The 16,022-nt window shown below is 41.8% G+C and overlaps 1 protein-coding gene across 2 annotated transcripts in view; it reads left to right on the top strand.

Annotated features, from left to right (window-relative positions):
* The window catches only part of NOS1AP (nitric oxide synthase 1 adaptor protein), a 364,850-nt gene that overhangs the window by 256,522 nt on the left and 92,306 nt on the right, over window positions 1-16,022 (top strand). For both annotated transcript variants that reach the window (XM_020988623.2, XM_020988624.2), the window contains exon 3: window positions 9,792-9,884. In XM_020988623.2, coding sequence (XP_020844282.2) covers window positions 9,792-9,884 — 93 coding nt within the window. The remainder of the gene's footprint in view (window positions 1-9,791; window positions 9,885-16,022) is intronic.

Genomic DNA, 16,022 nt, shown 5'->3' with positions numbered 1-16,022 from the left:
ATTATACATTTTTGTATTTACAAATACCATCTCATTTTACCCCCACAACAATGCTGTGAGGTAGATGCTATTATCATCCCCATTTTATGGATGAGGTAACTAAGGCAAACAGAGTTTGAGTGACTTGTCTAAGGTCACACAGCTGGTAAGTATTAGAGGATAGACTTGAACCCAGGTTTTCCTGCCTCCAGGCACAGCTCATTCTCCATGCTTCACCTCACTGCCAATTGAATTAACACGGTGGCCTGGAGGAAAAGGGAGGCTTCATCAATACTGCCAACCCACCCTACAAACTGCTACCACCAATGATGGCAGGTCTAGTTGAATTCTACCAGCATTTGAGTACTTGCTACATCATGTGCTCAGAACGGTGCAAGTGCCTTGGAGGATACAGTGAACTTTGAGGCCTTCATGTGCATTTACAGTAATTTGTTTAAGTAAAATTAAACTGATCACAACATGTTTTAGTAAGTTATACTTGGGTTTATGGATGATGGATTAGTGTTTTTTAACCTTGTCCCAGAGGGCAGAATTAGGAACAGTGGATTAATGTTGTAGAAAGGCAGATTTAAGCTTGATATAAGGAAAAACTTTTTAAGAAGTAGAGGAGCTTTAAACACAATTGCCCCAATAGTATAAATGGAAAAAGCAACAAGAACAAAATGTCATGTCACACAGGTAGAATAACTAAGCTTTTCCCCAAAGAAGAGATGAGAAGATGTACCTCTCTTCCTTCTTTGCAGAAGTGGTGGACTGTGAGTGTGGAATGCCAGATAGACTGTCAGATACAGTTGAAGAGTTGGTTAATTTTGCTCAACCACTTTTCTCTCTCTTCAGTTTTTGTTGTAAGGGATGACTCATTGAGCATTTGGAAATGAAAGTGATGCAAAAAACAAAAGATATCAATTAAAATTAAAATAAAAGAATAAGAATTAAGCCATCCACAAGGAGAATAGGCTGCTTTGGAGCCAAAGGAAGTAAAAGATGGGTGATAATATGTCAGGGGTCACAGAATCCAAGTGTTGGAAGGAACCTCAATGGCCTGAATAAGGATCCTTCCACAATATGACTGGCAAGGGGTCATCTGGCCTCTCCTGGCCAGTTTCCTGTTCAAGCATTGACTGGACTTGATGGCCATTGAATTCTGATGATAATAATAATAATAATAATAATAACTAGCATTTATAGATCACTTTCAGGTTTGCAAAGTGCCTTATGCGTAGTACCTCATTTGATCTTCCCAACAACCTTGGGAAGTGAGTGCTATTATTGTTTCCATTTGACAGATGAAGAAACTGAGGCAGAAAGAGGTTAAGTGACTTGCCCAGGGGCACACAACTAGTAAGTATCTGAGGTCAGATTTGAACTCAGGTCTTCCTGACCCCAGCCCCATGCTTTATGCACTGAGCCATCCAGCTGCCCCAAAAAGGTATTTGTTGTTGTTGTTTGGTCGTTCCATGATTTCTTTAGTATCAACAATCTAAATTATTATGAACTTTTAAAACTGCACATGTGTGTGTGTGTGTGTGTGTGTGTGTGTGTCTGGGTGTCTATGGGTTTCTGTGTGTCTCTTTGTGTCTGTGAGGGTTCTATATGTATGGCTTCTGGCCTCTAGGAGTTATAATGTAACCATATACACAAGCCTTAAACACATGACATAATACAAGACAGTCTGTGTATGATTAAATACCAAAGTGAGTAAACCATTGCTATGGGGTTTTATTGCTTATTATTGCTAAATGTATCCAATTTAATAGTCCGTTACAGGAAGCAAACTCATGGTGCTTCCATTTTAGCTGTATGTGTGTGTATCTTATTGCTCCAGCTAGATTGGAGCTACTACTTGAGGACCCAGACCTTTTCCTATCTTCTCTCCACATGGTGCACCTAGTAGGGCCTTAATGAATGAGTATTGGATTGACTTGAATGGTTGTTCACATTCCCCATAGCACCTGGCTTAATTAATTAAATAGGTTGTTAGAGGAAAAATGGGAGGAAAGAAGAAACATTTTTCTTGAAAGCCAATAAACAGAGCAGTATGGTCATTTTCGTTTGAGAATGTTAAAAGCGAGCATACCCTTGTCGAGCTTTCTCCAGCAGGGCAGGGGAGGCCTCCCCCTCTATAACTGTTCAAATGCAGTTCTATTCACAAGCTGGTCTTCCCATTATTGTGGGAAGTGCATTCGTTTGAATGGATTTAGGGAGTTAGGACCAAGATTTTCCTCTAATACCTCTATAAAGTCTTGGTCACAGAGAGAGTTGTACCTATGGTACAGGATGTTGTCCCTTGGAACTAAAATTTAGGGAGAGCATCTGACCTCAGATACTCATTAATTGTGTGACCCTGGGCAAGTCAACTTACCCCCATTTACCTCAGTTTCCCCATCTGTAAAAATGAGCCAGAGAAGAAAATGGCAAACCACTCCAGCACCTTTGCCAAGAAAACACTAAACAAGGTCACAAAGAGTTGGTCACGACTGAAATGACTAAACAATAAAATAAACGTAACCCATAGACTCCTATAGCAATGTAGAAACCACTACAGTAACTAATTCACTGTTTTGCTGAGCTGAATTTGCCTGAATTGCTTCTAAAGTTACTTTCATATTTTGAATTAAATGTTGACTTGAGAAAGTATGAAAGTCTTGTTTCTTGCTCCAGCCCCGCTTTGTGTTGCTTGCCTCGGGTACCAAAACGTCCAGCTAGTGGTCGGGTCACAAAGAGGAAACAGTGGCAGCCGAACCACTTAAAAGAAAATAAGGCAACAAAGAAGCCAGCAGTCCACTGGGTCCGTCCTTTCTGTCTCGGACATAGCGACTGCCAAAAAGCACCTGGGCATTTTCTAGGCAGATAAATTGGCTGTAAGAGGCATCAAAAGACTCCTTCTAAGGTGGTCTGCTTGTCACCCAGGGAAGGCATTTTTCCCCTGCAATACATCAGAAAGGAATCCAAGAGCCAGACAGGTGTTTGGCTTCTCTTCCAGTTACCTAGCCACCCTCTTTTAGTCCCAACCTCATGCTTTTCTTCAGTGCCCCACAATGATTGGAGCTGAGACATTTGGGTAGGAGGGAGCTGGCACACCAGCGGGCAGAGGAGAAATGTTAGACAGCCGTGAGTTATTCAAAGAGCTAAGCTGATGCTTGTGTCCCTGGTACTCTTAATAACTGGATTTTGTTCTATTTCTGGCAGTGTTTACTAATCAGTGACTATGGCCAACCTGGAGAGAACACTCCGGCGCTGCCCTCCTCCCTCCTTCCCCACTCTCATTCTCTGCAATCACATCCATTTCAGTGGTCCACGAGGGGCTGGACTACTGGACAAAGTTGAAGGACGGTTGTCCCACTTCACGGCCCAAAGAATCGACTGCCCCGGCAGTCACATGTTAGTAGCTTGATGGAAGTGGACTTAGGTTGCTTTCATTATTCCATCAAAAGTCAGTCCCTGTGGGTCTCTCTCTCCTTGCTTGGGTTCAGACTGCCAAAGCAAATATACTAGTTAAGCTTGTTCATGTTGAGAGAAGGGGCTGGGCAAGTTGGCACAGACCCCACCATTGGCGTGAGATTTGTGGGAGGCCAGGCAGGCAATGGGAAGCTTACAAAAGGGGGTACTGGCCAGCCTGTTTGTTTTGAGCCTTTATCATCCACAACCATTTGGAGGTCTGGAGCAAAAAAAAGAATGAATTGGTTTTTACCTAGCTCAAACCCAGGAAAACAGATGCTTCCTCCCTAGCAACTCTGGGAATTAAATCTAAGCAGCTTCTGGGGATCATGGCTTGGGGAAAAGAAGATATTTTCCTCCCTGTCCACCCTCCTATACTCACTCCTAGACTAAGGCAGAGCCTTCCCTAAAAGGTCGCTCATTTCTCCACCCTCTACCTGTCTCCCTGGAATGAGAATGTAGTCCGTAGCACACTTGTCTAAGTCAGGGGGATGGTACTTAGATAAGCCAAATTTGGTATTTTAAGTATTCCCAGACTCTTGATTTCCATTCATTTTGATGGGTTCCATCACAGCTACAATCCAAAGTATGCTGGTCTGGTTGGAAAACAACTGCTGATGGTTATGGTAACTGTATATAACACAAGTCAATCCTTAGCCCTGAAGCTGACGCTAATGGTGCCCAGGGGGTCTTCTGCACTGTAACAGGACAAATATTCCTTCTTGGGCACTCTCCAATGCCTGCTCACAGAAGAGGTCTGTAGGAGACTTCATCAAGTGTTTAAGAGAAAAGCCGTACCTTGCATTGTGGATATTTGGTGGTATTCAAACTGAGCGCACCAACCTCGCAAGGCACAGCTAGAAGGTACATTCACCACTGCTGAATTATATGTGACTCTCCCATCCCAAAAGGTCCATTTAATTAATGGTATGGCAAAGGTTATAAAAACTCTTTTTCGGGAAAGCAACCAGATTTCAGATAGCGAGAAGAAGAACATAGGCTTGGCGCCTGGGATAGAGAAGGTTAAAGGTTCAGAGTGCTCACCAGTGATTCCAAGGAAGAGATAGTAGAACTATCCAGGAGAAGACTAATTAAGAAAGGCAAATAGAACTATATTTTTCTGGACATAAAAGAGAGCAGTTGCTCTTACACCTCCTTCCCCCAGCACCCTCCACCCCAAACCTTAAAGTAGCTTCCTTTTGTCTATGGAATGAAATATAATCTCCTTAAACTGGCATGTAAGGAAGGCCTTCCATGGTGTGGCTTCAACCTTCCTTTCCAGTCTTATTTCAACTGTTCCCCTTCACACAATTCTACATTTTAGTCAGAATGAGTAATGAATTAACAGCTGTCTTGGGTTCTTGTCTTGGCCCTCTCTGGCCTCTAGGCTTTCCCTCAGGTCATCTCCTACCTCAGAGACACACTCCTTCCTTCTGGATTCAGCCCCTGAAATCCCTTTCTTCCTTCAGGGCAGTTCAGCTGTGACTCCCTCCACCTCCTGGCTTCATGGCTAAAGCCCCACCTTCTGCAGGAAGCCCTTCCCAATCCCTGTTAATTCCAGTACTTTGGTTATTTCCAATTTATCTTCTGCATAGCTTGTTTGTACATAATTGTTTGCATGTTGTTTTCTCCATTAGATTGTAAGCTCCTTGAGGGAAGGGACTGTCTTTTGTCTATCTTTGTCCCCAGCACTTAATCTCGTGCTTAACATATAGTATGTGCCTAATAAATGTTCATTGACTGATTGGTTGACTCCACAAGCCTGCCTTGAATGCCCTGACTGAAAGTGATCTGTCCTTCCTCATTTTTTTTAATAATAGCTCTTCCCTGTTTGTTACATGGCCTATTCTCTTTGTTAAACTGTGAGCTCTTTGAGGGCCAGAGACTCTGGCTTTTTTTCCCCTTCATTTTAATATCTGCATTACCTAGAGTGAGTCCTTAACAAGTATGTTTTGAATATTTATATTTATGTTAAAATGCAAAGAAAAGAGAAAATTGGTGGGGGAGAGGAGTGTTTGGCACAATATCTTGAAGAGAGTAGGCATTCCAATATTTGTGGATTTGGTTTTGTTGAGAGAGAAGGAGAGAAGGAGGAGTGTGGGCACCAGTGCAGGACCAAATGTGTAAATTAGGCTTGTAGGAGGCATCAGAAGGGAGAAGGGACAGGAAGTTTTAAAAATCCAAGTTTGTCCTACTTAATGCAGACTTTGTGTTCCCCTGATGTTTTACTTGGAATTCACATATGATGGTATTTGTTGTTACTGGCATGAGATTGTATTGGTCCTTCATCTGGGTTCTGCCACTGTATCCTCCTGTCCTCCCTCCTCCCACACACACATTCTGGGAGTATCTCCCTTTTATGGAGTAGAAGCCAGAAGTGTCTGAGATTCTTTGCTTATCTAAAGACCGGAGGACTGTGGGGTAGCCTGAACGTGTTTTGTTGTCACCTCTTCCAGGTCCCTTTGGGCAGAAAGCCAAAGTCAACCTTCCTCAGTCAGCCTTTCTCCTGTTGGTGCTGCCAACCCGGGGGCCTTTCCATTTCCTGTGTCTAACTGCACCTGAGTGGGATGTTTCCCATTGGGTGCAGCTTGGGGGTTGAAACAATATCCTGAAGGTGTGTGCCCCAGACATGACTCTAGCCTTCACCAAGTTGTAGCTGCTGTCTCTGAATGACCTTTTTTCTCTTTCTTTTTTTTTTCTTTCTTTCTTTCTTTCTCTCTTTCTTTCTTTCTTTCTTTCTTTCTTTCTTTCTTTCTTTCTTTCTTTCTTTCTGTCTTGGTAGAAAAGGAAATAACTAGGAATGTTTCTTTGTGTTTTTGCCTTTCTTGTAACCACCAGCCCTCAGCACAGTGTTTGGTACAGTGTTTGGTAAGAGCTTAATAAAAGTTTGTTGATTGATTATTGATTGATAGAATCATAGATTTAGCACTAGAAAGACCTTCACAGATATCTAGTCTAACCCCTTCCCTTTACAGATGAGGACACTGAGGCACCACATCCTATAGGTTATAAGTATGTAACAGAACCAGATTCAATCCCAAGTCTTCTGGTTCCAAATCTGGTCCCCTCTCTACATTACCACACTTTTCCTCTCCTCTCCCAACAATTTAATTCAACAAAGATTTACCAAGCCCGTACTATGTGCCCCACACTATGTTAGACTTTGAGGATACAACATCAAAAAGGGACCACTCCCTGACCTCAAGAAGCTAATTTTCTGCTCAACCTGTCCTGATGTAGGCTCAAGGAGGCCCATCTCCTATCTTGCCTCATGGGGTTCTATTCTTTCTCATCCTACCTAGTAGGATGGGCCCAGAGACTTCCTGGGACGTGGGCCTGAGGAGTCTGAGCTCCAAGCCTAGAAAGTGAGGGGCAGGCACTCAAAAGCAAAAGTTGTCATCACCAACCTGCCAAGGTGACCTTGAGGAAAGGCCGTCTGCCTTAGCCCATTGCCACAATCTTCCCCTTTGTAAGAGGGAAGCAGGTGTATGGTTAGCTGATGGAACATTCTCTGATTATTCAACCTCTGGCATAGCACAGGAGATTTCTAGTGATGGCTAAACCAGGGGAAACTGATTGAGACTGCTACTTAGATGTGAAAGAAAAGATGGACTGGGGAATTTTCCCAGGAAGACTGCAGATCGCACTGAGCTCTAAACTAGACTGGGAGTGAGTTTGGAATTCTAAAGAAGTGGGTCAAAAAAAGGTTTGGTAAGAACAATGGAGAGTGATATAGAAGGGGACGGAATACCACATAGATGCCAGATGTTGGGATGTTGGTAATACAGACAATACATTAGAAAAAAAGGGGGGGAGGGGATCTGGATTGAGGGTAGCCCAAGGAAACATTTATTGGTTGTCCAAATTGTCAAACATTGTTGGGGGTTCCTGAGGGAGGGTTGTGGAGTCTTAAGAACCCTGTGCTAGGAAGTTTGTGGATATGTGTTCTAGTCCTGACATTGCTACGAACAAGATTTGTGGTTTTAGGCAGGTCATTCCATCTCCATTCGTAAAAGGAGGTGGCGGAGCCTATTTCCCTAGGCCTTGATGACCTCTAAGGTGCCTTGTAATGGTCACGTTCTATGAAGCTCTTTTGATCTCCTTATTCTTTCTTTGGGTATGTGTATGTGGGGGGGAGTTGTGGGTCCTATCTGTGATGTCATTATGATGGGAACTGCCCAAATTTGAGCTCCCTCCACCAGTACAGATCAGCTACTAGTCCATAATTTATATTTTTAGAGTTTCCTAGGGATGCCTTGTCCATGGTGTCATCTGTTGGACTTGAACCCAGGCTTTCCTGGCTCCACAGCCAGACCCTCTACCACTACATCCTGTTCCTTCTCAGCAGACCTACTCTATTGACTTATAGGGCAAATTCTCATCCATGCAAGCTGGGTTAGACATATTCCTGCCTGAATGCAGGGAAATGGAACAGATCCCATTTAACATCTCTTTCTTGGTCCAAAGATCTTTTCATTCCATTTTTACAGCCACCAAACTACTTGCATTATTTTTTTGCTGCAATGACCCAGTTCCCTTGCCAACTCCCAGTGTATGTCTTTAAATTTTAAAAAATATATATAATTTTTTTAATTTATCAAATGAGATAGGATTTAGAAAAATGCTAAGTACAGTACCTGCTACATAGCAGGTGCTTAATTCAGGCTTCTTTTTTATATTACCTTCATTTCAGAATATATTCCTCCTTTTCCCCTACTCAGTGAGCTATCCCTTGTTTAAAAAAAAAACAGGATGGGGGAAGGGCAATAAAGAGAAGAGAAAAAATCAATTCAGTAAAACTAATCATGTACCAGCTGTCTGATTATAAATGTACCATTACACACCCATCCTCCCCTCTCTCTCTCCAATGAAGGGAATAAGGTACATTTTCTCATTTCTTTTTTTAGGGATAGGCCTGGTTGTTTTTAGTTATTCAGTATTTAGTTTAATTTGCCTTGTATACTGTCAATGTACCTTTTCATAGTTATTGTGTTTGTTGTATTCCTGGTTCTGATTTCACTTTGCTTTTGTTTGTATAAGTCTTCTCTTGGTTTTCTAAATTCTCCATATTGATCATTTCCAATGATTGTGGTAATATTCCATTACTTTCATTACTATGCTTTATAATTTAATATTTCCCCAATCAAAAGTCATCTATTTTGCTTCCAGTTCTTTGCTACCACAAAAAGTGTTGCTATCCATACTTTGGTATATATAGAATCTTTTGCCCACTTTCTTTGACTTTCTTAGGGGTATATATGCCTGGTAGTGAGATCTCTGGATCAAAAAGCATGGACATTTTAGTCACTTTCTTAGCATGATTCCAAATTGTTTTCTAGAATGATTGGATCAGTTTTCACAGCTCTTTCAACAGTATATTAAAATCACTCATTAAAGATTTATTTAGCACCTACTCTGTGCCAGTCACTATGATAAGCCCTGGGGACAGAAAAAGAGGCAAACAGTCCCTGACCTCAAAGAGTTTACAACCTAAAGTGACCAGCTTTCCATAGCACCTCCAAGTTTGAAAGTTTCCATTTTTTAAAAAATATTTTCCAGTTTGCAGGAAATAAGATGAAATGTCAGGTTTTTGGATTTGCGTTTCTCTTACTGTTAGTAGTTGAGAGTAATATTACGCATAGTTAAAAATTTTCAATACATTTCAGAATTGTTCCTATCTTTTGGTTCTTTGTCTTAGATATTTGTGTTAATTCCATGTATGTTTCAGACACCAGACCTTCATCAGAGATATTGGATAAAAATATTTTTCCAGTCTATAGCATTGCATTGATTTTTATTGATTCATACAATTCAATTTCCTATGATCAAAATCATCTATTTTATCTCTGAGGTTGCCTTTGTTCTTTGACGGGTTGAGCATTCTCTCCAGTGCCGTATCTGTGAAAGATGCCTGAGCTGGTTCTCTTCTTACTTTTCTATGGTATAACTTTTAACATTTGTGTCATTTGTTCATTTTGAACATATTGTGGTATATGGTATCAGATGCTTGTCTAAACCTATTTCCTTCCTATCATCTGTTTTCCAGTTCTCCCAGCAGCTCTTGTCAAATAGAAGGTTCTTCAACAAGTAATATATGTTCTTGAATTTATTGAATAGTGGGTTATTGACTTCAGGGGTTTCTAATTCTTCCTTAGCTAGTCTGAAATGCTGATTTGCTTTTCTATTTTTAATCATTATCCAATAATCATAATGATCTTTACTTTAAAGTATAATTTAAGACTTCCAGCCTATTTCTACAATCCTTCTGTCCTTCACTTAGAGCCATTTCTCTAGGCAATAAGCTAGCAGTTTGGATGCTTTGACCTAATTGTTTTTCTCCTCTTTCTGTACAGTATGAATTCAAAGCCAAGAACATCAAGAAAAAGAAAGTGAGCATCATGGTATCAGTAGATGGAGTAAAAGTGATTCTGAAGAAAAAGAAGAAGGTGAGTATCCCTGAATCTGCAGCTGGGGAATGGGGAAGGGGTGGTGAGGTGGAGGGGAAACAAGTCAATCTGAATGTATCTAGATCCCCTCCCCGCTTTTTGATGCTGATAACCAGAGCTCAGATTTTTAACCTTGAGACATGAGTAACTTTGATCCTGGGGTGGGTGGCATGGGAGGAGGGGCTTGCATTTTCTTTATAAAAGGAGGTTCCCTCTTTATCTCACCTCTTTCTCATTATTGGCCTTTGACACCCTGCCCTGTCCCAGAATTTGGCTCTGACTGTGTTGATTCATTCATCAAACATTCATAAAGTGCCCATTGTAAGCCAGGTACTGGAAATTCAAAGACAAACATAACCCTGCCCCTTAAGGAACTTAAATCTATTGAGGGGTAAATGGAGGACAGGGTTGGGTGGGTGGGTGGGGAGAATGACACACATGCAGATAAACCAAAATATATAAAAAGTTGGGAAGGCTCCAACAACTGTGTGCTGTTCACAGAATGCCTTCTTTCTGTTCTTAGTGCTGATTAGTTTGTTTTAAAGAGCATGGTCAGGAATGATTTTGGTTGAAACCAGCTGTGGGTTGGGGAGTAAGGTGGAGTGGAATTCCTCAGGCTTCTGCTGTTGCTCTTGCTGCCTGCAGAAGTGGCTGCATTGGTGGTGACTGACTGGCCCCAAAAGGATTAATTCATAATGCTGGCTTCTGGGGGTTTGGGCTTTAATGTGTGTATGTGTGTGTGTGTGTGTGTGTGTGTGTGTGTGTGTGTGTGTGTGCCTGTGTGTGTAGAGGTACTAATATTGGGGAGCTGGTGTTGGTGAACCTTGGGAAACATTAGGGTGTGGTGAGTCGAACCCTGTGTTCATATGAAGGAAGGATGATGGGGTCAGTTGATCAGAATATTGTAAGTGAAGCAGCGGTGGTACTAACTTGGGTGTTTTTCACAATCCAATTTAGGTCATAGGCTATAAGACGTAGACATGGAAAGGACCTTTAGAGGTCACCTAGTCCAACCCAGTCAATCTACAGATGAGGTGTCTGAGGCCCAGAGAGGGGGCAGATTTGCTCAAGGTAGTACAGTGAGCTGAACTCTGATTTGAACTCAGGTCCTCTAAATAGCAGATGTAACCCAAGGTGACACTGGTGTCTTTGTGAAGGGGGAAGAGGGACAGTAGGGTGTGCTGCCTTCAGGAGCCCATTGCTACTTCCTGAGAATGTTCCTTTGATTGTGAGGTTGGATTTGTGTAAGAAAAAATGGGAGGTAAAACTGTTCCCCAAAGACCACCATCTTCAAAATGTAAGGGGCCCAGGGAATTTAACCATTCCCTAATGAGCCCCCTCTGTAGGAACCTCAGCAAGTGCTATGTTTCATGTTCGGAAGAGGGCAAGAAAACTTCTTCCCCTCACAGTAATTAGTTGTGACATCACCCTTGAAACAGAGTTCTCCCTGGGGTCCAGGTGGCATACTGAAACCAGGTGGGCAGCTGAAGCAAGCTGGGTCCTGACAGGTGGGGAAGGTCCCTGGGCACCAGTTAAAGAAATTAGGTGTGTGTATGAGAGAGAGTATTTAATACTAACAGGCAGCCCGAGGCCACAGATGCCCAGCATTGACCTCGAAGGACAGTTATGAGTGATGTAAAGGTTGATTGGAATGAAGCACTGTTGACTCTTGCCATCCTGATAAGCTGAGTCACATCCTGGCATCTGCCATAGCCACCATGTATCTCGGTTGGCTCAGTAGATGGGGGAGGGTAGTGAGGAGGAGGAGGAGGGAGGGTAGAAGGTGGGCTTCCATAGGTCAATTGTGATATGGCCTCTAGGCTCCTGGTGGGAGCAACTAGGGACCCCTGGTGTATATTCCCTGAAGAGAAAGCTGTGAACTCCCCCAACTGCCTTTTCAATATCAGCAGTGAGCCAAGGCATTAGGAAAAGGAGAAATGCCCCTTCTAGCAAGAGAATAAAAAATATGCCAGAAAAAAGATCTATTAGATTGAAATACAACCTCCCCAAGGGAATCAGGAGGGACTCTGTGAGTCACTCAAAACTCAGCTCTTCAGTTAGCCGGGAGGAGTGAGGAGGAATGATCTCATAGCCCTTTCTCACAGGTGATTCTTCTGATGTCAGGCTGAGAAAAGAAGTTCACCTTTCACCTACTCCTCCCACACCTAGTTTCACTTTCAGGGATGTGGCTGTGAGCTTGGTGATCCCTCTAATCTTGGTTTCATTTGTCGCAGTAACTGGCAGGGGAATGTACAATAAATAGCAATCAGTCTTGTTGTTTTTCTTATGCACCAGCCCACGTGGCACCAAGCACCCCTGACCCTGCGTCTGTCTCTCTTTCTTGTCATAATGATGATAATCACCATCAATCTCATTTCCATTTCTATAAAACATTCGACTTGATAATCTGCTTTCATTACTACAGTTCTATAGGGCAGGCAGTATAAAATTGTTTTAGCCTTCTTTTGCTAATAAGGAAACTGAGGCTCAGAGAGATGAAGGGAATTTGGTCCCATGGTCCCAGAGCTAGCTCCTTGTGGGAGCTGGAATATGAACTCAGGTCTCCAGATTCCAAGACTAGCATTTCTTTCTTTTTCTTTCTTTCTTTCTTTCTTTCTTTCTTTCTTTCTTTCTTTCTTTCTTTCTTTCTTTCTTTCTTTCTTTCTTTCTTTCTTTCTTTCTTCTTTCTTTCTTCTTTCTTTCTTTCTTTCTTTCTTTCTTTCTTCCTTCCTTTCCTTCCTTCCTTCCTTCCTTCCTTCCTTCCTTCCTTCCTTCCTTCCTTCTTTCTTTCTTTCTTTCTTTCTTTCTTTCTTTCTTTCTTTCTTTCTTTCTTTCTTTCTTTCTTTCTTTCTTTCTTTCTTTCTTCCTTTCTTTTAACCCTGCTGGGAAGGTGGTGAGGATATAGAAACAACCTGAAGATGCTCAGTTTTCTCTGAGAGAAAATAGCCTTAGCGTTATCAAGAAGGAAGTAGCAGGTCTTAATACCCCAAATGGCCCCCCCAAAAAAAAGATTTAATTTGCATTATTCTCCTGCCTCCAAATGGCCAGTCTGTCAGCGCCTCTGTGTGGGATCCAAATCTAAACCTAGGCTTTTAGGATCTAATGTGTCTAACGATGATCTGGTCCTGTAGCCTCTTCCAGAGTGATCTATAACCTAATTGGAGATGAGGACCTCCCAGCAGCCAGGGCAACGATCATAACAGATGTTTATATAGGGCTTGAAAGAGTACAACCCACACTATGTACTTTATGGTCATTCAGTCAATAAACGCATATTAAGCATCTGCTATGAGCCTGGTGCTGTGCTAACCACTAGGGGTACAAAGGAAGATAAAAGTAGCCCTGACTTCAAGGAGCTTACAATCTAATGGGAGACACAATATGCAAATAACTAGATAGGAACTAGCTACGTACAGGACATATGGCTGGGTCCCCATCAGTGTGAATGGTGAATCCTGGGAAGTAGTTGCATTATTAGAATTTTCATTGCATATTTCTACTGGACTAGAGCCAATTACCATATTTTACATATCATTACTTCAAATAGTGTGAATTCAAACAATGTAACTGCGTTGGGGGATGCGTTATTTGCACTAATACCTAGCCGTATCTCATTCAATCTTCATCTCATGACGTAGGTGGTATTATAATTTTCTTTTTATAGACAAGGAAATAAGAGGTTAAATGACTTACCCAAAGTCATGATGCTGGTGATCATCTGAGGCAAGATTTGAATCCAGATCATATTGACTCTGAGTTTACCAACCTATTCATCACACCACACTGTCCCTGTGGGTGGCCCCTGGAAAATGGGGGGAGATGGTTAAACTGCCCTTTCTTCGGGGATATCTCTACCTAGCAGTAGCAGGGAGGAGAACTAAATATGAAGGTAGCCCCCTCTCTTTTGTATTTCATTTGCATCAATCACAGGCTTACTAAACATGGTGTCTGTACAGGATTCTCTTGCAGGAATGAATAGCGGGCACCCCTGGGATGGAGGGAGGAGAGAATTGAAAGATAAAGCAAGGTCAGTGATTTTTGCTTCTAGCATGACAGACTGGGGTGGGGTAGCATTAGAGTGAGGGACCCCTTCTCCTCCCCTCTTCCCCCATCAGGCAGCCAGCAAAAGGCCCCTAACACTCTCCAGTCTATCAGGACCCATTCATTGTCTCTCTTGGCACTGGAAAGAAATGTGGAGACAAGAGAACCCATTGGGAAGATGTGACCAAGTCACTGGCTCAGGCAGTGAAGCTGTTTTGATGCTCATCACTTCTTCCAGCCCTCAGTGTGCCCTTCTGTGAGATGGGAATAACAGCCATTCCCACACAGAAGAGGGCCTGGGACTATCTCATATGAAAGTGGTAATTACCATATCACTATCTCTCTCCGATGAATCTCGTTTAAGAGACGTTGTAAGGGTGTGGGTACTGGCCAAGTAAGTGGTAATTATCTCTAGCTGATTTTTTTTAAACCTTCCAGATTTTTAACAAGTACCTAGAGGTCCTTCCTTCTGAAGTGATGCCAACTTACAATGAATTCCTGGTTCCTTCAGAAGTTTAACTTTGATGTATCTTAGCTCATTTGTCTCTGCTCATCTGCTAAATCTAAATTATTACCTTCTCTGTGCATGTGAGGACTGTGGTCATCCACTTCACAGGGCAGAGCTGTATAAGGCAGAGTGAATGGAAACTACTTGAGGGCAGAGATTGGTAGGTTTTTGCCTTTGTTTCTCCATCTTCTCTGTACTCCCCAAAACATGGGAAAGTGGTTGTACTAGATCAAATACAATGAGGAATTCTATGCTGGGAATGACTCAATTTTTAAAGCATTGAGGGATTGTTTTGCAGTTTATAAACTACTAGGGTGCAGGATGGATAGAGGATTGGATCCGAAGTCAGGGAGGCCTGAGTTCATATCTTGCCCTAGACAGTTATGAACTGTGTAACTCTGGGCAAGTTACTTAACCTCATCTGCCTTAGTTTACTTTTCTGTAAAAAAAAAAAAGGATAATAATAGCACCTCTTAGGGTTGTTGTGACGATCTATGACATTTAAAAAGTTTGAGATACCTAACTTCTGGGTAACATAATCATTTTATTAATAAGGCTAGCATGTCTATTACTAAAAAGAGGTCAGAGGCACTCTAGAATGCCAAAGACCCCTCATGGCAGTGGATTCACAGTTTATATGTCCTTGGAAGAGGGGTTGTTTCTGAGGGTGGCAATCAACTCTGATTGGTTAATAATTGATGAGAGAGAACAAACATTGCAATGAGATGTAGACTCATTCTAATGAGGGTCTTGGGCTATGAACTTGAATCACCCAAGTTTTGGTCAAAGAGACATCAATTTCCATATCACCTGTCTGAAAAAAGGGAGAATCCACATTCTCCCAGACCTGTCTGAGTAAACATAATGAACAGGAATCCACTGTTTTTGCCCAAGATTTCCCAAACTGATTGATTTCTGGATGAATAAGTCGAAAAGGAGAAAAGCCTTGGTCCTAGTTTAATAATTAGTTATTAATACAAGAGAGAAATAATCATTGCTCCCAATCAGATGATATTTGTTAAGTGCTTTGTAAACCTTAAAGCACTATGTAAATGCTAGTATTTATTATCACTATTATTACATGATAGGGAAAAAAATGAAAAAGAACATATATAATCTTAATAATCCCAAAAGCTGATCAAGAGAGCATCAGTAACTATTCATCCACATCTCAGCTTTCTCAGCTTTGTAAAATGTTTATGAGAATGATTTACATGCTAATCAATGGGATCTGAGGTAAAATGAGATGGCAACTGTGAAACTTCCATAAACAATTCTGTTCAGCAGACCTCATCTATACAGTCACCCAAATGGACTAAAAAGTACACAGAATACAAGATGCATACAAATACATGTATACAATACAAATGGAAGAGGGATTCCCTATAGATGGTGAGCTCCTACTGATGCTCCTATTTATAGATGATATTGGGCTAATTTCACTAAGCTCCCCAACATTATAGGGCTTCCTCAATGAGACCCATGACTAATCAAAAGAGACTAGCCTAATAATCCATATAGGAGAGCCTAAGTAGAAGAAAAATGCCTCTTTCCCAGACCCTGATGACTGGTTCACTGAGTTAATACAT

Source organism: Phascolarctos cinereus, unplaced genomic scaffold, assembly GCF_003287225.1.
Source record: "Phascolarctos cinereus isolate Bilbo 61053 unplaced genomic scaffold, phaCin_HiC Scaffold_5;HRSCAF=322, whole genome shotgun sequence".
Taxonomy (NCBI): domain Eukaryota; kingdom Metazoa; phylum Chordata; class Mammalia; order Diprotodontia; family Phascolarctidae; genus Phascolarctos; species Phascolarctos cinereus.
Note: the sequence above shows the minus strand (reverse complement) of the source record. Positions and strands in the feature narration are given on the sequence as shown.